This window comes from Hippopotamus amphibius, chromosome 16 (assembly GCF_030028045.1).
Source record: "Hippopotamus amphibius kiboko isolate mHipAmp2 chromosome 16, mHipAmp2.hap2, whole genome shotgun sequence".
In the NCBI taxonomy this organism is placed as follows: Eukaryota; Metazoa; Chordata; class Mammalia; order Artiodactyla; family Hippopotamidae; genus Hippopotamus; species Hippopotamus amphibius.
This window is the reverse complement of record NC_080201.1, coordinates 9,745,011-9,767,301: the sequence shown is the minus strand read 5'-3', so window position 1 is coordinate 9,767,301 and position 22,291 is coordinate 9,745,011. Positions and strand designations below refer to the sequence as shown.

Sequence of the window (22,291 nt, the reverse complement as noted above, 5' to 3'; positions counted from 1 at the left end):
TAAAACCCAGCCTGGGTTATATAGCAGATATGATCAGGCCCAAGTACTCAGGGAGAGACCCTGGATGGAATAGTTGATGTCACACGTAGGGAATCGACATTTGAATGATGCGTTAGGACAGGCCAAGCCAGGCCGTAATAACAAACGACCTTAAAATCTCTGGGGCTTAAGACAACTGAGGTTTATTTCTCGTTCCAACGACATTGCCATCCTGAGTTGCTTGGAAGGCTGTGTTGGATGGGACCTTGCTTAGCCTCCCGGAGTCGGCTTGCATCGCTGAATGTTGTGACAAGGAAGACAAGGGCGACAGTGACAGAGGTGATGCAGAGGCGAAAGGCGGTGGACGATTAGAATAGCAGAGTGCAGCCCTCGGGACTTCCTTCTGGTTACTTCAAGCGTTTTTGTAGTTATTTAACTGGTATTCTGTGTTTAACGCAACTTTGAATCTAAAGGGAACAGGGAAGGCATCAGAGACCCTCCCGCCTGCCACCCCCAAACTCCTTATAGTTGATGAGATTCTGTCTTCATTTTCCTATGATGTGGATAGAAAGGACCAGCCTCTGTCCCCAGGAATATGTCACAGTGCAGAAGAAAGTTGACATCCACAAAACTTTTTCAAGTTGAACTGTGATTTTGGTGTGTATGTGTTTTAAAATGTTTATGTCTAGAAGCTCATCAGTAGACTGTACTCCTTTCAGATCTATCACCTTCAAGTGGTGCACACTGCCACCATCAAGTAGGCATAAAATGCTGGAGAGAACCATTCATCCAAAGGAAATAAAATGTGTAGTTAGGAAAATAGCTGAGTGACTTTTCACAGCCACGTACAGGTGCGTCTAGAGCAGAGGTATCCACCATGGTAGCCAGTGGCCTCACGTGGCAATTGAGGGCTTGAAATGTGCCTGATCCAGGTTGAAATGATCTGTAAGTGTGAAATAAGATAACTATCAGATTTTGAAGACTTCGTATAAAAATGTAAAATATTTCATTAGTGTTTTTTATATTGATTCCATGCAGAGATGATATTTTAGATACTTGTTTAAAATATTAGCGTTCATTTCACTTTTTTTATCTTTTTTTGACTTGACTACTAGAAAATTTAAATTACATATGTGACTTTCATTATTTTTGTTGAACAGTACTGATCTAAAGGGTAAGCATCAGAGAGAGAGAGAGTAAAAGAATTAATTTGGTGTCTTTCTCACAAACCCCCAATTGTTAGAAATCACAGTTTAACCTGACAATTTATGTCCTTTAACTTGTTGGCATTTTCTACTTAATTTTTTTTTTATAATTTAAAAATAATTTTGGATTCTCAAAGAAGTTGCGAAGACGAGTACAGAGAGTTCCTGGGTACCTAACTCTCACCCAGCCTCCCCCAATAATAACATGTTACATAACCAAACTAGAATGATCAAATCTAGGAAGTTGACGTTAGTACAGTATTATAACCTAAAGATTTTAATCATAGTTAATAAACCATTTTTTACATGTATATGTGTGTGTATAGTTCTGTGAAATGTTGGCACATATGTAGATTTGCGTAACCACCACCACAATCAGAATACCGAACTATTCTGTCGCCTCCCAAGAAAAACCCTTTACATTGGCTTTTATTCTATGAATTACTTATGTTTTTTTCTTTTAATTGAAGTATAGTTGATTTACAATGTTGTGTTACTTTTTGGTGAACAGCAAAGTGATTTAGATATTGTATATATATTCTTTTTCATATTCTTTTCCATTGTGGTCTGTTGCAGGATTTTGAATATACTTCCCTGTGCTATTCCGGTAGGACCTTGTTGTTTATCCATCCTGTATATAATAGTTTGCTGAGTTACTTCTTAATTAGGCCTGTTGCTTAGGGTAAAGCTTCTATGCAACCTAGTAGCAAAAGATGCTCTTGGCTTGGAGGTCCATCAGTTTGCCTGTCCATCCCACCCTTAGAACATGGCTGAGTTATCCCAAGCTTTGCATGAGGTGCTGAGCAGACACAGAGAAGAAGGGCATGCACTCAGGGAACTCACAGTCTTTGGAGGGTTACAGAACTAGCGTCATTAGAAGGTGGGCGGTGGAATAGAAATTGGTGCCTTGATCTGCCAAAGAGAAGAGAATGGCACAGGGTCTTTTTTCCAAGTCTCAGGGCCTATATCTCTTGTCCTTCCTTTACTCCGCCTTAAGCAGAGTAAGAGTGGTGCAGATCTCTTTAGAGGGCAGGTACTTCCTTACCCAGTTGTAAAGGCCAGAGGAATGCCATCCCCTTAAATAGGCAGTTTGTGTGACCCATACGAGCCTGTGTTTTGGAAAGTTTACATTGGATCTAACACCCAGATTTTTCAGCTTTTTTGGTTTTGTGTTTTTTTTTAAGAAAGAGCCTCATAAGTTGAATTTGGTTATTTTGGAAATAGTATTTGTTGTCTTGCAAAGCTTTTTTAAACGGGAGGGTTAACTAGGTATTTGTTTCTGTGGCTACTTAAAGTAGTCTTTCTTGATATTTGTGTCCCAAGATTTGTATCCATTTCTTATTGTTAAGTTGGAGGATGGTTTGTCATAATGTTTTTTATTATTATTTTTTAAAGTTTTTATTTTAATCCTTCCTAGGGGAATACAGATTTGAATGAAATACATTCATTCCATAAATATATTAGCAGCAAAACCTTCCCACCAGAGTCCTCTCTACTGCAGCCCAGAGGTGGTGTCTTAGAGCAGGAGGGCATGTTCCATCAGCCGGGAGCTTCAAGGTGTGTTTGCATCTTGCTGAAAGCAGGATACGCATGAGAGAGACCAGGTGAGAGATCATATGGGCAGATGAATTAAGCTGGGACCCTGAAAACACACCCTGGTGGTGGCCGCTTCACCTTCTGCCCTTTCCTGACCCGTTAGCATCCACCATGTTTCACCACAGACAACGGGCAAGGCCTCACCTTGCAAGCGCACAAATGTCTCATCTGTCATTCTGAGCTGGCACCATTTTAATGGTGTCTTGATCCTTTTCATAGGATAAGCCAGAGGGAAAGATCACTCCCTCCTTCCTTCCATGGGCCAGGGTACCACTTTGCCAGCCGAGTCCACATGTCCTTGTTATCAGGAGACAAGGCATTACTTGGCTTGCTGCACCTCCAGATCCCCTTTATCTGGGTGCTGGAGGCTTCACTGGGGAGAGAGAGACATGTCTAAACCTGTAAAGATCTCTAAGGAACAACCAGGTCTCTCACCCCAGCTTCCATCAAAGCTAGTTTCTTGGAGAGTGGCCCAGGCATCTCTCCTTTTCTTCTCTCCATCAGTGCCTGTTGCCCGGCTGCTCCTTTTTTTATCTGCCCTCTAGGTACCTGCTGAAATTTTGGGAAGCAGGATCTACCCTAAACTCCCAAGTAGCCCGGAGAGATTAAAGCAGGTGCTGCAGTCAGAGTAACAAGCTTGCGCTGTTACATTCCAGTCTGTTCCGGGATAAGCTTAAGTCACAAGTCATAATTTTTTAAAAAATTTTTATTGTGTCATAATTTTTAACATGCCAGGAGGCCACAGAGAAGCACCTGTCTGCATTCTCTCCAGGCTAAACAACCCAGGGACCAGAGCCCTACCTGATCCATCTCCTCTATGGTCCTTTCTGCTTTCCCACATCCTTATTAAACATATTGCCTAGATGCAGACACACTATTCCTCAGTTTACCTTTTCCTGAAAAAACAGTATTATGTCCCCAGCTCTACAGGTTATGTATCAGTGTGGCATGTTCTATGTTTTATTCATCTAGGAGTATGTTCTGTCCTTCCCCCCGCCCCGCCAAAGGATGGAACCTTATTTACAATGCTTGTTTTCCACTTTAAGATCTGTTATGACTTTGGAAATCTTAAACAAAAGGTGGTTTTGAACATAAAACCAGTGACCATTAGAGTCCCATGTGATGGTCGAAAAGAAATCTCAGTTTCCTTTGAGCCTCAGTTTCCACATGTGTGAATTGAAGAGACTAATGATGATGATTATGTGACCTGTGTTGATGTTTGAATATCTTGCATTTGGTGTCGTGTGAGGCCCACAGATGGCATTCAGTAAGTTGTTTTTTTTTTTTTTTTGGTCCACATGATCATTGTGTGATTGCAGTAAAAATAGATAAAGCCTCTAGGACCTGGCACTTATGGGTACTCAATGAATGATTTCTTTCCAGTTGCTTCCTTCTGTTTGGTGAGTGAGTGGATGAATGAATGAACAAACTCGAATTCTTCTGTCACAATTAGCTTTCTTCCTAAAAGTTGAAAGAAACTCTGAATAACTGAGATAAATTATACAGAACCAAATCAGAAAACATATAAAACAACACATGGAAGCTAGATGAATTTTTTTTATTTTCCTTCTTATTCCGTTTTGTAAAACCTAAGCTGTTATTTTTGTATGATGCAAATGATCGGGTTTAAACAGATTCCTTGGAAGATGTGGGTGGGTTCCAGGGATTGAAATGATGTGGTGGGTGTTTCCCAGGCATTTAAGACCTCCTAAGGCTTCCATTTCCATTAAGCATTATGGATGCATTCCAAGAATTTAATTAATATAACATCTCTTCATTCATTGTAATTCCTCACCAGGGTTATGAGAACTTGGGAGTGTTTAGCTTCTTATTCAGTTGATTAAAAGGTACTTTCTATGGTTTTCCGATTAACTGTTTTCCATGGAATTCAGTAGTTGTCCATGAATATTAAATCAGTACAGCTAAAATGATCACAGTGGTGAGAAGCACTTTTATCTGAACATAGAAGAATAGTTTGCTTCCTCAGTTGGGAAAAATAAAGTGTGAAGGCTACAGATTGGAGTAAAAGGTCACATTTGAAAAGTCCCAGAGCAGTAGGAGTATTATTTGGAAGTTTTGAGGAGCTCAGTTAGAAAACAAAACAAAACAGTAAGTTATACTTTATAGAGTGGTCACTAAATGATGGGCCGTCATGATATGGTCCAGGCTGAAAATTCATTGGTGTATGTACGGGTATCAAAAGATCCATGGATGTTAAGATCCCTAATGGGTTTTGGTGGGGTAGGGGAGGGAAGGACATGCCTTTTGAAATCACGTAAATGATTTTCCTTGGGGCCACTGGAGAAAATGGAACCTACATCTGATGAAGTGCGGCACATCTTCTGTTTTGATTCCATGCTTGGCTAACCATAAAGATTAGATTAGATGCTGCTATGGAAGAGGGATGGGGGGAGGGGGTGGGGCAGAGAAGGAGAGCAGGGTGAGTGGGCAGGAAGAATTTGGAGAGACAGGCAGAGGGAGGTCAGCGCCAGAGTTGCTGGCATTCCAGTGGAGGCTTGTGTTTGATTCAGGCAATGGCTGGGAGGAAGGAGCTCATCCGCAGGATGGAATTGCCAGAGGTAGGCTTGGGGCTGAGCCACACTGGTGTGGAACAAGGAATGTCACCCACCATCTGGTTCCACAAGGATGAAGTCATTAGCCACTGAAGTACACCCTGAAAGGAGCTGAAGCCAAAGAACAGGATGAGGCACTCTGTGTTTGCAAACAACAGGCAAAACAGGCCCCTTAGATAGTTAGATATATTTCAGGGAAGAATTTCGTGAACTTGGATTTTTGCATCTTAGGACCAGGACTAGGTGGGCTCCAGAGGCAAGTTGTAACAAGTTAATCGGTAAGATCTTGGAGGCATCAGCTCACCTGTGCAGGGGTGGCCTCCCTGGAGCTCCTGCCTGTGGTGTCCCAGGCCCAGTGGGTTTGCTCTTCACCACTGGTCATCGGTGGTCACTGATGCCATAACACAGAGGTTACCGCTGCCTCCATCCTCTTCTTTGTTGGTTCAGGTTCACGAGGGATGTGACAGTCCGCGTGTCTTTGCAGTGGTGTTGCTCCTTTGTCTGTCTTCAGAGCCGAGTGAAGAGGGTCCTAATAAGCCCAGCTGTATGCAGGGCATGTGAAATTGGGACAACAGCCCTTAAGTCTATTTGTTGAGAAAGAGAAGGGATCTCGCAGTTCATGGACAGCCAGTGGCTGACATGATAATAGCAGTGAAACCCCTGTTACTGTTCTTCTGCAGCTCCCTTCCCACCCGTGGCCGCCCCAGAGTGTTGTCTTGTCAAAGCATCTCTTCCCACCCTCGTTATTCACAGCTCCGTCCTGGGCACTGTGGAAGTGAAGGTAATGGTGGGAGTTTGCATGAGCTAGTCTGGACCAGTTATGGTCCATCACATTGTAGCCAGACCAGTCAGTAGTCGGTGAAGAAGATGTTCTCTTGTCTTAGGCGCTGGGAGCTAGAAGGATGTTTAAATGGGCTGCTAGGAGCTGTATTTCCAGCTACAAGGAGATGGATAAGAACGGTGAAGACAAGCTGAAATGAGAGAGAGCAAGAGTTCCTGTGGCCAACTTCACCCCGGCTTTGTCTGATTATGGAGCTGATGAACCCTCCCACCCCTTTGTGTCTGAACCGGTTTTGGCTGGGTTTCTGTGACTTGCAACCAAATCGGTCCTATGTCGTACACCTGGGGAGTCCCGGGGACCCAGCGGCTCTGCCTGGTAGATGCTCTGACTCTCCGTGTCTCCGCCTCATGGTGGCTGCAGGTCACATCCATTCCAGTCCATCCTGTCTCTTAAGACGTGTTAGGAGGAGGCGCTGGGCTCCACTTGGAGTGATTTGGATCAGGTCCTGCCTCTTCTCAGTGGCTGTGTGGAGTCACACAGGTCCTACAGGAGGAAAGCATTTTGGATCTGGGTCAAAATCACTTGGTTTGAATCCCAACCAGGTTTCTCTGTGGACATCCCACCTGGGTCAGGCAGTGAATCTCTGAGATGACACCACCTCCTTCATGGGATTTGGAGTGACTGCTGATGCGTGGGGATTCAGGACACAGGGCCGTGCACGCCACAGGTCCAGCAGACTCACGTTCCCTTTCCGTCGTCCCTCCCAGCTCCGCTTGGTGTTTGTGTGGACCTCAGGCCATCAGTCCCCTGATAACTGTGTGACTTCCTCAGGGTTCTTTCCTTGAGTCTGGAGCCTCTGGTCTTAAATGTCTGAACACGAAAGATGAGTACCAGCTTCAGGGTTGCTTGTTTCATTTTCTACTCCCTTTTAAAGACAACACTGTGGAATAAACTATATTTTATACACTCCCTGCCCACCTCCTGTGATGAGGGTTGGATCAGGCAAGGTGGTGGTGCTGGGCCCCTGGGTCACCCCCATCGAACTCCAGGGCCACCCGCCACGTGGCCCCCTTGTGCGAATTAGAAACATGTGCCCCTCCTCTCTCGTGGGCCGCAGCCAGGTACGCAGAATGCAGGCTGGGACAGCCTCCCTTGCCCCGTTGCTGTTGGGTTGAACCAACTAGCTTGGGTGCTCTTTGCTCACAGGTAGGAAGGTAGAAAAACATACCCCTGGCCAGTTGAAAATGGCATAATCATGAGTTTCTACTATATTTGTTTGAGCTTTCAACAAAATGCTCCAAACAGGTATCCTATGGTCCCAACATTTTAGCAGGTTTCATTTTGAAAACCTCAGATACCTGTTTTGTATGTATTATATATGACATCCAATAAATATGTTAATTCCATTTTATTAGTTTGTCTCTCTCTCTCTCTTTTTCCCCCCTGTACATGATTGCTGTTTTATAGCTACAGTTTGGTAGAATTAACATAGATTTCCCACATGGGGAAGATTTCAGGTGGGGATTTACAGCAAGGCAGGTTCTTGATCCTTGGAAGGGACTCTTCTCTGAGGTGGGATTTGAGAACACATTTTAGAGTTCCAAATGAACTGGAAACATTATTAGAGCTGTTCTCAGAATTTACAGGATATTTGATCATAGGAGTAACTCACCTCAAGAATGATGGAATGCTTATGCTTGGAATATTTTTAATTAATCTATTGATACTTCGGTTATATTGAAAGTCTGACACAAAGAACACTAGAATTTGATAAGGCATAGCTCAGAATTATATGGAGAATAACAAAGATAAGGGCTGTCCCTGTAGTTTTTGGGCAAGTTAGCTAACCTCTCTAGGTTAACTTCCTTCATGTAGAGAAGGAAGATAAGAACACCCACATCCTGGGCTTCTGTGGGGAAATGAGTGTTTATGACAACCTAGAGTCGTGCCTGGCACACAGTGGGCGCTTGGGGATCGTACCGGTTTCCTGCTGTTGGTGGTGAGTGCTGACCATTCGTTACTTTGAAGCTCTTATCTTGATGGTAGTTGATGCATTCTCTTCCCTGTCATTTGGTGACAGTAACTATTAAAAAAAGGCTTTTATCCATTAGGTAATAATTTCTGTATTATAAGTCTAGAGCTGTTGAATGTTATGAAATATGTAATGTGTGCAGAAAACAGCTGAGACTTGAACACTGCGGTAGACAAGTTCTTCGTTAATGGGTGAGGACTGGGTAGTAGTCAGGTTTTGCTGCAGTAAGAAGCAACCCCAAACTCCCAAGGGCTCAAAACCAATGTGTATCTCTTTGTTCATGCCCTGTGAGGGCTGGAGGTTGGTCATGGTTCTGTCTTAGCTGGGCTTCTCTGGGCTGTTTCTCATGACTTGTCATTCCAGCACCCAGGCTGCAGAAGTCGCTAGGGGCTAATACTCCAGGGACTTCTGTTCAGACCTTGAGCAGAGGTGACCTTCACATTCCGATAGTCATATATCAAATTTGGGGACCAAGACCAACATCAGTGGTGCAGGAAAGTGTATCCCACCTACAGGAAAGCATGGCAAAGGCAAGGAAGGAACAATAACAGTGAACAGATAATACCCTCTACCAAAGACAGTTTCTTAATACAGGTGCCCTTTATCTTTCAGTAAAATACCACTTCACCTATTTGTTTGACCTTTTATCTTAGGCTCCTATCAACAGTTAAAACCACAAATACACAAGTAAAAAAAAAAAGAAGAAAAGGAAGAAAGGTAGTATCTGAAAGAGTCAGGAAAATACTGACCAGTCTTATTTCTGAGAATCAAACCAGTGGTCTTTGCAGGGACCAGTCACCCCATTCACCTAGGATTAACGGCCTGAGCAGGAGAAGCCAGCTCAGAGTCCTGGCCAGAGGCATCCAGATTTGTGGCCCATCCCAGCCTTCTCTCATCGAGGCTGTTTTTCCCTCTAGATGTCTTTAGTCAATCAGTAATTAATTTGTAATCCAAAGTTTCATTAAGTGTTATTGAGTTCCCTCAGGCTGACATTTGTAGTGCTCTATGTCTTTAAGACCACAAACCATTTTTCACACTGCCGTTTGCATATTTTAACAGAAAAGATTGCAGTTCTGGTGTAAATGACCCAGTTTTCTGGATATATTTACGTGAATGTCATAAACTTATTATCCTTCCCTTCCACTTCACTGCTTTTCTGCTTTTCTCAAGTATTTTGAAATCATATTTAAAACATCATTACAGCCTCTGAATTCTGTCCAAAGTATAAATAAATTTTACCGGGTGAATACTTTCAAAACAATACCAAGTAGCTGGTCTTATTTAGATCTCGTCTTATGTAGCGGCAATACCATTATGCAACTAATGAAAAATATGCTTTGAATGTTTAGAGGATGGCAGGGGTGGGAGTGACAGAGTGTCAGCATCATGTGGAATTTGCATGAGTAGAGATGCTTAAATGAGGATGGGCAGTCTTAGTCAAAAATGCACTTTGGGGGGATACATTTAGGAGGGCTGGGTGAATGAGAGTAAAGATAGATCCTTTTAAGATGTATTTTTTAAAAAAACAATCTAAAATTCCTTTCAAGTCAGGAACTTTGTTACATTGTTCTAGAGCCAAGGTTTACTGTAGCTGCTCAGTGGGTGACATGTTTGCTTTTTAAGTAAAAAAAAAAAGTTTTCACTCAAGAATCCAAATTTCTGGCTTCTCTTAAACATGTTGGAAGACTTGACAGATTAGCTGGGACTGAGTAGCAGCTGTCATTCTCTGTTTCTTTGAATGTTACTTACTCCTGCCTGGTTTAACCACCATCATCCCTGATCCTTCTAAACCCTTCTTTCTTTCTTTTATTTTTAGCACTCACAGGGCACTAACATTTTCTTTAATTTTCTCATGTATTATATTTGTTGCTTCTTGACAGCCTCCCCCCAGTAGAGTGTGAGTTCTGACACAGCACATAATTTTGCACCGAGCAAGTCCTGAATAAATGTTCGCTGAAGGAATAAGCAAATGGAGTTGTTACCTGGCTGACACGTGCAGCGTCAGCTTCTGGTCTGCCTTCCACCATCTCTGATCCCATTGGGATGCCCCCAGGAGGTTCCCCAGGCTCACCAAGCTATTCTGTGCCCCAGGACCTTGGGACATGCTGGCCATTCTACTTGCAGAGCCCCACCCTTCCACCGCTCAGGTCCTCTTTCTTCTCCTTGAACACTGTGTCCTGTGTGAAACTTCTCCTGGTGCCTGCTGGCTGACTGGAACCTGCTCCTTCATCCAACCTGACAGGCACCTCCATGTGACAGTTTTGTCAGAAAGACCCTGAACTCCTTGAGGGGCGGAGATGTGCCTTTTCATCTCTGTGACAGCTCTTGGCTCGCCTCCCACCAGTGTTGATTAAATGGCCTCCCAATGAATTCAGGTTTCTCAGCTGCTGAATGGTCCTGACCCTGGAAACCTTCTAGAAACCTCCACGTATCACAGCTGGGGAAGGAATGAGAAAGACCGAATTCCCATGTTTTGAGCCCAGGAATGCAAGACATAAGCTAAGAAGAGATAGAGGAAATGATTGCTCTAACCTTCTGGTTTCCTTTTGTCAGAGAACACAGATCACATTATCCGTGAGGGTCACCGCACTTAACCCTTTATCTTATTGAGGGCAATTTTCGGCAGGAGGTTGACCCTGTGGAATTCATACTTCGAGGGTGCAGAAAAATCTTACAATACTTAAACCTTTCAAAAAAATTTTTTAACTAGATGATTGTACCTCTTAGCCATATCTACAATTAATTTGAGTGTATTGTAAGTTGGTTAAAATATTCCATTAATGAAAAAGGTAGGCCCAGCTTATGGTAAATACACTACTAAGTGTTTATAGTGCATTTCATATTTTACATGATTTCCTTTATAATTCTGCTTATCTTTTCATTCTAATTCCCTGAAGGACATATAAAAGAACCCCTAAAGAGAGTAATTACCGCTGTACTCTTTAACCAAGGCTCCTTTTGCAAAGAGAAAATCTGAGCTGCTTTTTAAAGAAGGCCGTTTTTAAATAAAAATGCAAATAAGCTACTTTGTAACCACATTAATTACCCACCTAGCCTCTTATTACCATGTTTGTATTGTTTGCAAATACTATTTACAGTCGTGTGGAAATTAACATTACTGGTCCTGAGGAAAGATGGTGGTGGGGAGGTTGTGCTTTGGAACCAATTAGGGCGAACCTTGTCTCCACCGAGGCTCTGGGGAAAAAACACAGCCTTGCAATGTCAAATAATAGCATTAGCTCTGACTGCCTAGGCAGAGCGCAGTAATTATATTATTGGCCCTATTTTGCTTCCACAATGAATTTCATTGCCTGCATTGTAAAATCAGCAGGCAGCAAAGTTTCTGCTAATGATTTAATGTACTCTCTGATCATTTTGGACAAAAGTCGCGGTAAGAGCCCGCAAGGCAGTTTTATCACCCCCGCCGCCTGCCGCCTGGCTTGAGCATTTTCAGTGAGGGCAAAACACGACTCTCATCTCCTCGTTATCCCAGGGAAATCCTGCCTGTGCTGAAGAGAAAATGACTCGCTTGGTATATAATTTTGAGCAGAAGAAAAGGGTGGTTTCGCGTGGCAAGTCATAGCAGCAAGCTTGAGTTGAGGGCCAGCCTGTGCCAGGCACTGTGCCAGGCATGCGACCCCTGTGACTTGTGACATCACCTCCTTTTTACAGAAGGGAAACTGAGGTTCCAGCTTCAGTAGAAACACACCACATGGAAGGTAGCATAAGTGGTGATTAAATTAGCCCCCTCCTCACATCAGGTATAATAGGTTTTTTTAAAAAAAAATTCAGCCAGTTACTGACTCAGCTTTATATTCTTTGAGGGTTTTGTTTGGTTTTTTTTTTGTTTTTGTTTTTTGATTTTACATCAAAATATGTTTTGGATTTAACAAATGCTTTTTACATGCTTTGATGTTATTTGAGTCTGCACTTAGCCTTCGCATGAAAGAATCTCCCCTCCTTTTAGGAAGCCCGTTTTGTGGGGAGAGCTGTGTGTTTTTCTAGCATTCATCCAAGGAGAAGGGAGAAAGGAACTTTTGAGTATCACATGCCAAATGTTTGTAGGCTTTACCAAATTTAATTATCTAGTAACACCATGAAATAGATGTCAGGGTCTCCATTGGACAAATGACAGTGAGAGGAGGTGAGTGACTTGCCCAAGGTCGTGCTGCTGAGCCCTTGGCAGAAGCAGAATCTGAAAACAGAGCCCGTGTGTTTTAACAAAACACAGCAAACTGATGAGCTCGTAGACTCCTCCTATGGTCATAGGCAAGGTCGTAGACTCTTCCCCCATGCTAGTAATTTTTCTTTTTTTTTTAAATTTCTTCCCTTTCCTTTTCTTGTTATAACAAATTCATACTAATTGTGGAACAGAAGTCCGTTTTCACCCCTTAGCCTTAAACTGTCGTTTATTAACCAAAAAGTTGCCCCTGCCCTGTGGTGCTCATGTTCCAGGCCTCCTTTCCAAGTCCGCCTCTTCCCTCCTGGTGCCTTTGGGGGCTGAGCCCAGGCCAGCTGGCCGTGCAGCTCCATGAAGATGGGTCGCTGCGTCTTGCATTCTCCTGCAGGGGGTCCTCACCATTCGAAGAAGGCCGCCCTTGCAGGGAGCCAGATTCCCACCAGAGGGATGCAAACCCAACCCCCAAAACAAAACCAGGGTAACTCTCCTCATCCCTTCACGTGCTAAAAGGTCAATTAGGGGAAAAAAGTCAGAGCATTCTGACCCTACCCTTCTCACCCCCCGACTTTCCTTTGCTCATTCGTTCCTTCAGCAAATGTTGATGGAAAAAGGACCCCGTGCCCCGGGCTTTTCTGGATGCCGCCTCACAGGGATGAACAAAGGTAACCACTTTCAACAGCTGGTGTCTCTAAATCTTCTGGTGGCCGCCCCCTATGTCCTAACAGCATGCTCAGACATATCTTGACCTGTCAGTGTCAGGGAGTCACTAACGACTTGTGCTGTTGTAGATAAGCGTTTAGCTCACCTGTACCACCGTCAGTAGCCATAGCTCTTTCTTCCCATTGCCCGTAACTTCAGATTTTATACATTATATATTTATAATGTACATTTTGTACATTTTGTATTATATATATATATATCCATACATATATACATACACTGACGTGAGTGTGTGTGTGTATGTGTATTTTCGTTTTCTGCTCTGGACAGTGTCTTCAACGCCGTGCATTGTTAGATGAGGCTCTTGGCACCCATGCCCGTCCCTCCCCCTCTTTCCCCTTCACCTCCTAACTTCTGCCACTTACACTGCTACTTTGTCATGGTTAATGATGTTTATATTCCATTCTGTACCTGTAATTAACCCCCCTGTGCATTATCTATGAATTGATTCTAAAAGATGAGGAACAATAAATATTTACGTCCTTATGGCCATAGAGATAGTTCTTATCCAAGGACCAATTAATGTGCCTCTGTTCCATTTCCTCCTCTGGGGTCCTTTGTCATGACCCTCAGACACGGAAGCCAGTGTTCACGTTGGTCCTCTTTTCCTGTGCTATCAGATGATCTGCCCTTGGTTCATTAGGGCAGAAGGGGTGCAGGCTCTGAATCTTCTTAGTGCCACTCACCTGATGTTTGGAGCCTGATGAGGCGGTCTTCTTTTATTCAGGTGTCTGACTCCTGTACACCTGCCATCCACCCCTCGTCCCTCCAAGTTACACCTGGGAGTGTCTTGCTCAGGCTGATTTCTGGACCTAAAGGTCTTTCTTCTGAAGCAGCTGATGGCACTTGTGTATGTAGATTTCATTGTAAATGCCTGTTGGAGGGAATGATCAGTGGCATGCGGGGAAACACTAATAGATGCGAGAAGAGCATTTACTCGTAGGAAAAAGAATTATTTATGGACCTATGAAGGTAGCGGCTCCCAGAGAGGTCACCACTGACCCGGTGGCCAGAGTGTAGCCTAATTTGCTTTCTAAGCCTGTTGGGACAGCAAGGAAGGAAATAAATGATGCATGTCTTAGTGTCTCCCCTTTAAGTTATTGAGTGTCACCATGAGATTTCTTTCTTTTTTTTTTTAATTGAAGTATAGTTAGTTTACCATGCTGTGTTAGTTTCAGGTGTACAGCAAAGTGATTCAGTTATATATATGTGTGTGTGTATATATATATTCAGTTATGTATATTTACTTACATGTATACTTTATACACACACACACCCCTATTCTTTTTCAAATTCTTTTCCTTTGTAGGTTAGTACAAAACATTGAGTAGAGTTCCCTGTGCTATACAGTAGGTCCTTGTTGGTTATCTGTTTTATATAGTCGTGTGTGTATATGTTAATCCCAAACTCCTAATGTATCCAACCCCCTGCCCTTTTGGTAACCATAAGTTTGTTTTCTGTGTCTCTGGGTCTATTTCTGTTTTGTATATAAGTTCATTTGCATCATTTTTTTTTTTTTTTAGACTTCACATTTAAGCGATATCATGGTATTAGTCTTTCTCTGTCTGACTTACTTCACTTAGCATGAGAATCTCTAGGTCCATCCTGCAAACAGCATTATTTCGTTCTTTTTCATGGCTGAGTAGTGTTCCGTTGTATATATGTGCAACGTCTTCTTTATCCATTCCCCTGTCAGTGGACATTTAGGTTGATTCCATGTCTTCTACCAGGAGATTTCTGAGGCGAGACGTTGCATCCGTGGCAGACCTGGAAAGACAGAGCAGCAGTGTTTGCCGCTCGTGGCCTTGGCCTCTGGCTGTGCTCCCTGTGCACCTGGTAGGGCTTTAAAAAAAATTCCTCTCCCGTCTTCTCATTCTCTCCTCTGGTTCACTGCTAAATTAGTGGGTTTGAATTCATTCCTCTCACCTTGTGGATGAGCTTTTCCAAGACCTTCTGTACAGGTTGTAACAGAGAGAGAGAAGGATAGAGAGAAAGTAACGGAAAAAAAGCAAAGGTTTGGTCAAAGCACTTGACCTCTCTGAGCCTCAGCTCCTCCACGTAAAATGCGGTCTTACTACCTGCTCTGTACGGCTGCTGTGGGGGCCTCGAGTGGTATTGCCTGAGTGATTAGCAGAGTTACCCTGAGATGGTGGATTGTCACAGAGTTTTTATTGTTGTCATTCTTACTGCTGTGCTCACATTCCAGGGGCACTGGCTGCTCAGGCAACCGCCTGAGTTGTGTCTTCACTGGGTGCTTTTCCATTGTTCTTCCGTGTACCAAGAGATCTGACTTCGGTGTTCATAGCCCAAGGGACGCTTTGTTTTCTGTAAGGGCTGGGTTAGTTTTGGAGTGTGGTGGCCCTTGCCCAAGTGAGCCTGTCTGTTTCTGTAGAGCATCACTGTGCTGGCTCGTCTGGGGCCTGCCCTCTCTGGGGGTGCGGGCCTTTTCCTTCTCCGGAAGGGATGCTCTTCTACTCGTGTGCATTTGTGATGGGCTGCGCTGGGGGCGGAAAATAGGCATCCCTCCCCAATTCAATTCAGGCCATTAAAAATTCATTCCTTTTTTATTTGTGAGCACGTTTGAGTGTGCAGCAGACTGCAAACAGAAGAAAAGCTTATGATGAAAAGGCAAACGTTGACTCCCTCCTTCCCAATAGAGACAGCAATTCCTCAGCCTCACTGAAGCAGTTAGAAGGGAAATTGGGCTGAGAACAGTATGATCGGTTCTGGTTTTTAATTATGCCCCCGTTCATCCGTCCTGCGTGGAGGGGAATGTACTATTGGGAAACATCCACATAAAATGTTCTTATCATAAGGTGTAGAAATGTACCCACTAATTTGGCAGTATATTTCCTTTCTTTTGCAACCACTGAAGTAGAGAAGGAATTTCAACGAGGAATCAAAATGTCAAGACAATTAATTTTTGAGAAGGAAAATTAATATGGCATCATTATATGGGGAATGTGGAAAAGGCTGAGGGTGTAAGGAAGACCTGTTAAGCGCGCGAGAATATTGAAAGCACGGGAAGGCAAGATAGGAAGGTACCAGTGGTCTGAGCTTGATTATTCTAAGACTGCGCTCAAGTCCGAAGTGTTGCTAGCTCAGAGATTGAATGAGAAGCATTTGGCGAGGCCAGAATAGCCTTCTGTGGTTTATAGCAGGTTGAAAAAAATACAAGAGAGAAATAGGCCTTGATAGTCTTCTAACACAGTTTGGTTCGTTCTGAAACGGTCCTGATCCAGCCCTTCGTGCCAAGCTATGGGTGTGGAATTCTTCCATTTTTTTTCTTATTTAATTTTTATTTTATCTTGGGGTATAGTTGATTTCCAATGTTGTGTTCGTTTCAGGTGTATAGCAAAGTGATTCAGTTATACATATACCCATCCTTTTTCAGATTCTTTTCCAATATAGGTTATTACAGAATATTGAGTAGAGTTCCCCATGCCTTGCAGTAGGTTCTTGTTGATTATTCTATACGTGGTAGTGTGTTAATCCCAGACTCCTCCTTTATCCGTCCCCCCAGCTTTCCCCTTTGGTAACCACAAGTTTGTATTTCTGAGTCATTCTTAAGCTCAATCCGTACCGCCTCTGCACCCCTCACTGGGTGTTCTTTTCCACGTACTCTTCAGTTTCTTTCTTGGTATTCTCTGTACCTTTCCCCTCTAAGCTCGTCTCTCTTGACCTTCCCTTTCATCGCCTGAACTTTTACTAGCCATGCTCGTCTAGCAATCTGGCTGAAAACGTGGTAAGGGACCACGTTCCCAGACTGCCCCTGGAACCTGGATAACTTCCGGTTGACAAGCCAGACGGGGGGCACTTGGGCAGCCTGGGCCCTGAGAGCTGGCTCAGGAGAGGTGCTGGTGCTGGTGCTGCGCCGCCCTCCACGACCACGCGCTGCTGAGGCCCTTGGAAGGGATGAAGGGTGAGTCTCAGATTGTGCCTCATCCTTCTGTTTCCTTCCTTTCCCAGGGACTTAACTGGTGAGGTTCCTTAAGTTCACAGGGCATCTGAGCTTTGTGCATCTTGAGCTTTGGGTGTTGGAACACAGCTAAGTGGGTCAAATTTTCAGGAATCGAATCTCAAAGAGGCGCTCTAGATCCCGGTTGTGACTGTGAAATTCATTGATATAATTGTTGGTCTGTTTGTCAGACCAGCTTCCTGTGTGGGGAACTTTTCTGTAACCATATATGTATTTAGGCTTTCAACAGTTTAAAAATAAAATTTCATTGGAAACAAAAATTAATTCCCTTGGAGTACCAGGAAGTTGGAATTAATCCATTTGTCATTACACATTTATACCCTGTGTAAAATGGTGCCCTGCCCCTCAATTCTCTATTTCTGTAATATGTCCCCCTTTAAAAAGTGGCCTGACCTTTCATTATATTTGCTATTTACTGGTTTACTTGCTTTTTTGCCCCCCCCCCCGCCCCGCTTTGTTTTTTAATCTTTTGGTCATGCCACGTGACATATGGGATCTTAGTTCCCTGACCAGGAATTGAACCCATGCCCTTGGCATTGGCAGTGCAGAGTCTTAATCACTGGACTGCCAGGGAAGTCCCTGGTTTTTCTTCTTCAAATGTAAACCCCATAAATTTCTTGTGTTTGCCACCGAATTTCTGAAATAGTCCCTGGAACATAGTAGGTGAGTAAATACATGCACAGTTATTTTATTTGCAGCACTGTAATGATATTTTAAGGGTCAAAACGGAAAATAAAACATGTTTTTGGAGTCCCAGCTCTCTGCCATGTATAGAAGCAAGGGTAAAATTAGCCCCTCAACATCCTGGTGGGAGAAGTTGGAAGAATTACTAGAGTTCAAAAAGAAGAAAAGTAAAGAAGGGCACTGTCGTCAGAGAGTGTTCCCTGGGCGAAGGGCTGGAGACAGAGGGCAGCTCAGTGCCGCTGGAGAGCAGGGACACACGGCCAGCAATGAAGTTAGCTGGGAAAGCTGGGGCCTGTCCCCGGGAGCCTTGGTACCTTGCTGGGGTTTCATAATGAGGGCAGGTGGGGTGGAGGGTGGGGCGGAGGTTGACAGGGAGCCAGTGTACGTTCAGGGGGCTGACTCTGGCAGCATCGGGAGCCTGGCCTATTCAGGTTGGCCCAGGGGTCTCACAGTCATCTCAGCAGCAAATATCGAAGGGCTGGAAGGAGGCAGGAGCCCTGGGGTTGGAGAGGAGAGAAGGCCCCCGAGAGAGGTGGAGGAGGTGGGTGCTGAGGTGGGCGGAGGGGTGGTGAACGAGGGAGGGGTGGAGGCTGCCTCCAGGGGATGCTTGGGTGGCTGCACCTTTCCCTGACATAGGGAGCCCGGGTAGAGGAGGAGGGAGGGAGGGAGGGAGGGGAGAGAAGTGCATTGGTTTGGGTCTTTTGAGCTGGAGGGACCAGTGGAGAAGCCATGTGGAGCAGTGGGGTGTGAGGCTTGATGAAGGTGTGGATGAGGCTGCGGACCACACCCCCCTTCTGCTGTCTCATATGCTGCAGGGTCTTGGGAAAGGATCTTGCTTTATAAACATCAAGATGGACTTTTTTTTTTTTTTTTTTTTTTTAGTATAGACTGTGTTTGACCTTGTGTGGTGATCCAAGGAACTCTGCATTCTTATTTATTCTGGTGAGGGATTCCCCTTCACCCCAGCCAGTGAGGGCGGGGAGGGTGGGGAGGCTGGGACATCCTCTGACCCAGGGACGCGGTCTGCGACCTGAAGAGCCTCCTTTGTTTCCCAGGAGCTGTCCCAGAACAGAGGCCTGAAACAGGCTTTGCTTTTACGCAGTCCCTGCTTTTCCTCTAACCAAGACTCCTAAACCAGGTCGAAAACCTGTGTTCAAATGTGTGTGCTCCTGCCGGCATGTCTCTCTGAACCTGGCAACCTTGCAGGCATGTGTGAATGATGGTGTTAGGAGTCCGCTTTACTGGGGATGAGGGGAGAGATCACCTCCAGTCCAGAGTCCTTCCTTTTACTGTTTAAAAAAATCCAGACTATTTTCTGATGGCTTTTCCATGCGAGGAAATATCATCTTGAGCAAACAACGATGTAAAATTATCTGATTTATTCACAATATATTAGGAAAGCATTTTGGGGGTTCAGATCTTTGCATTTAAAAATTTTTATTGGCTCACACACAAAAAACCAGTATCTTTTTCCATCCATGTTCTTCTGACTGACTTGATCATATATCAATATTTTGTTTCTCTTTGGAGCTAAGACTAAGCTTGTTTTAATGGATGTTTCCTCTGATAAGTTGGGAGATGGCAAGTCTCTTAATTTTGTGTGTATACTGCTCTAATTACCAAAAGGCTGTTTGAAAACAGCATAGGAGATAAACAAGATAGGAATAACATCTGAGTAATTCTTTGCCCTTCTGTCTCTGAATCTCGATATAAATGCCCTTGAGTTTTTATACATTCTTGGTCCTTTAGGAAGCATAGAAACATACCCTTTACATATATATGAAATGGAGAGAAACTGCATATTTATTAAGAATCATGACCCTTAGGACTAGATAAGTCAAATTAAATCTCATAAAAATCTGTTACGGAAAATGAATACGTGACAGTATTTTTTCTTTTAAGGTCTACTTATTAATTTTGTCATGTTTCATATGTTACCGTTGCAAACAAAGGCTCAAATATGTGTGTTCATTCCTAATTAATTTATGTAATTGGGTTTTATAAATTTAGGTGTTTAGGAAGCTGTGCTTAACACACCCCATTTACTGTGTGCTGTAGCCAATAAAAGCATAATAGAAAGAAATATAGTTTGAAGCTCACTTCAGTGGTAAATATAGATTAATTGTAAATGATATCTTTGTAATGTTTATTTTAAATTTTGCAATGCTGCAGATTTTCTGAACATACCAATTAATGTTCTTATTTGAAGTAATGACTAGTTAATTACTATAAATTCTAAGTACTCTATCTCTGACAATTAAAAAGTCTCTTAGAGCTTTTGTTTAGTTCCCTCGGAATTTCATAAGTAGTGGTCTAGCATCAGGGAAAGGAGACTAAACATGGAAGGAGGGTGTTTAAAATATGGGTAGTTGTGTCACTTTCTGTTTTGGATGGTTGTACACACACACGCACACATATATACACACATGTTTGTGTGTAATTTCTATTTCATGGTAAATAGGCAGTGAATGAGTTGGAAAATCTGAGACGTATTGTGAATTTTTAAAGTAGGTTATACATTATAATGTGAAAATCAAAATACACTGAGATAAAACCGGTAAGTTTTAAATAAGCCCATTTGTCATCATGACACAACTGTGATGTTACCCAAGGTCTCAACTTGGCAACAAAACTGCCTCTGCAGCCTGACAAAGACCGACTGAATCGAGTTGGTGAGAAAGGCTCTGGGTTTTGTAGCTGAGTCTCTCCCCTGATGTTTGTTTACGTTGGAGGGGGAGGTCATGTTCTTTCCTCACCCAGCTCAAGAAAGATGGTGAGAAATCCGCATCAGTGCCACCCAGCTTCTACCCAAGGCACTAAATGTTGTCAAGTCTGTTTTTATGAATACATTTAAAGGGAAGACGCTGTCTCTGGTCCAGACCTCTGCCTCTCTGACCAATAGCAAGCACCTGGAGCTATTTGAATACTGCGTCGTATGCCTTTGAGAAATCGCTTGACTCACAGCATTCTTTGTAAATGTAACACCTTCCATCATGGGAGAGAGTGTGTGTGCAGGGTCGGTTGGGAGGGCCTTTCCTATGTTCCACTTGTGCCTTACAGGTGAAAGGAGAATGTTGGATTTGCTTATGAAAGCATGGGCTTGCTGAGATTCAAAAAACCTAGAATAATCACGTATAAATATAAATACTGTATGTGGAGTAAGTGTTATGGATCATAGTTATGATGAAATATGTATGTCTTTCCAAGGGTAAGACCTTCATAATTCATTTATAAGTTACACTCCTTACCTTACATGTAAGTAACAGAATAGTAATTTTCTTCTTTCCAGAGAACTGTTACACAGGGAATGGGAAAGAAAAGAAAAGGAAGAACTTTACTCAAACAGCAGAATGCCATTCAGAGAGAAGTGGGAAAAAAGTATTAGAGAGAAGCCAAAAAAAAAAAAAAACCCAACAAATTGTCGGTTCTGGTGATGGTGGAAAAATGACGTGTGAGCAGAAATGCCCGACGCTGAGCTTCATTTATTTTGTCATGTTATGACAGAAATCATTACAAGTGTGATAGGTTTATTTATAAAGACTTGCTTCAGTATTCAAAGTACATCTATTCCAGCATTCCTCATTTTGAGCCAGGCTGTGGATCAAGATGAAAGAAAAATTAAATTGTATATTGAAAAGCTATTAATTGAGCTGTGCTGTCTTTAATGGGGAAGCATCAGGCAGTCGGTCCCGCCGAGGATCTTTTAATGTACCGCGTTGGGAGACCATCAGTTTGCTTTGGAGAATGCAAACAGGGCTAATGACAAAGCCCTGAAAAGTTCTGTGGTTACTGCTGGTCTCTTCGGAAGGTGAGTGCTTATTTACCCACAGATGAAATCCTGCACACGCACATTCATGATGGAACGAAACCCTGCAGTTTCTTGCCTTTGGGTCACCAAAACCTATTTCCTAAGGAGTCATCTGGGGGCTCATTTAAAGTTTTTAATGTCAGTCCCTATACAATACTAGATTTCTCTCCTCTTCCTAATCAATGTAAGTTCAGTTGCATTTCAGAGGGTGGCCAAAGAGTATTTCATCATCTGTAATATCTATCCATTTAAAAATGTTAGGTCTACCCAGTTAAAATTCTCAAAAGTAGCCTATCCATGGTTTAATATGTTATCTCCATTCTCTAAGGCAGTGTTAATTTCCTTTTGTAGTTAATCTATCCTACTACCAAATTTAGTATATTTATAGTTAAAGATTCTGTTAAGAGCTACATGATTTAAGTACATCTGGGATAAAGTGGCCTCGACTTTAACTGTGAAACAAATTTTCTTTATTTCATTCTCTTCACTGATAAATCCATAGTAACTGGAGGCACTTCTAGAATTGTGGGCAATTTGAGCCTCTAAAGTTTGATTAAAGATACTTCAGATATTCTTACTGAGAGGCTTGAGGACTGAGAGGCGTTTATTTGGGGTTCTGATTCTGGCTCTGGCCTGGCTTAGTGGAAGAGGAGGATTACCTCCACTCCAGTGCTGTCAGTCTTCCCTGAGTCCGGGGTGAGCGTTGCTTCCCAGGAAGGCGGTGATGGAACCAACTGAGTCTTCTCATGGGACA

At 43.2% G+C, this 22,291-nt stretch overlaps 1 protein-coding gene across 4 annotated transcripts in view; it reads left to right on the top strand.

The window, feature by feature from the left end:
• The window catches only part of WWOX (WW domain containing oxidoreductase), a 964,125-nt gene that overhangs the window by 80,272 nt on the left and 861,562 nt on the right, over positions 1-22,291 (top strand). Inside the window, exon 6 of one of the 4 annotated variants that reach the window (XM_057713314.1) lies at positions 21,019-21,128. The exons of the other annotated variants lie outside the window; for them this stretch is intronic. Coding sequence (XP_057569297.1) covers positions 21,019-21,114 — 96 coding nt within the window. The 3' untranslated portion in view covers positions 21,115-21,128. Of the gene's footprint in view, positions 1-21,018; positions 21,129-22,291 lie in introns of those variants that run through there. 4 annotated transcript variants of the gene reach the window in all.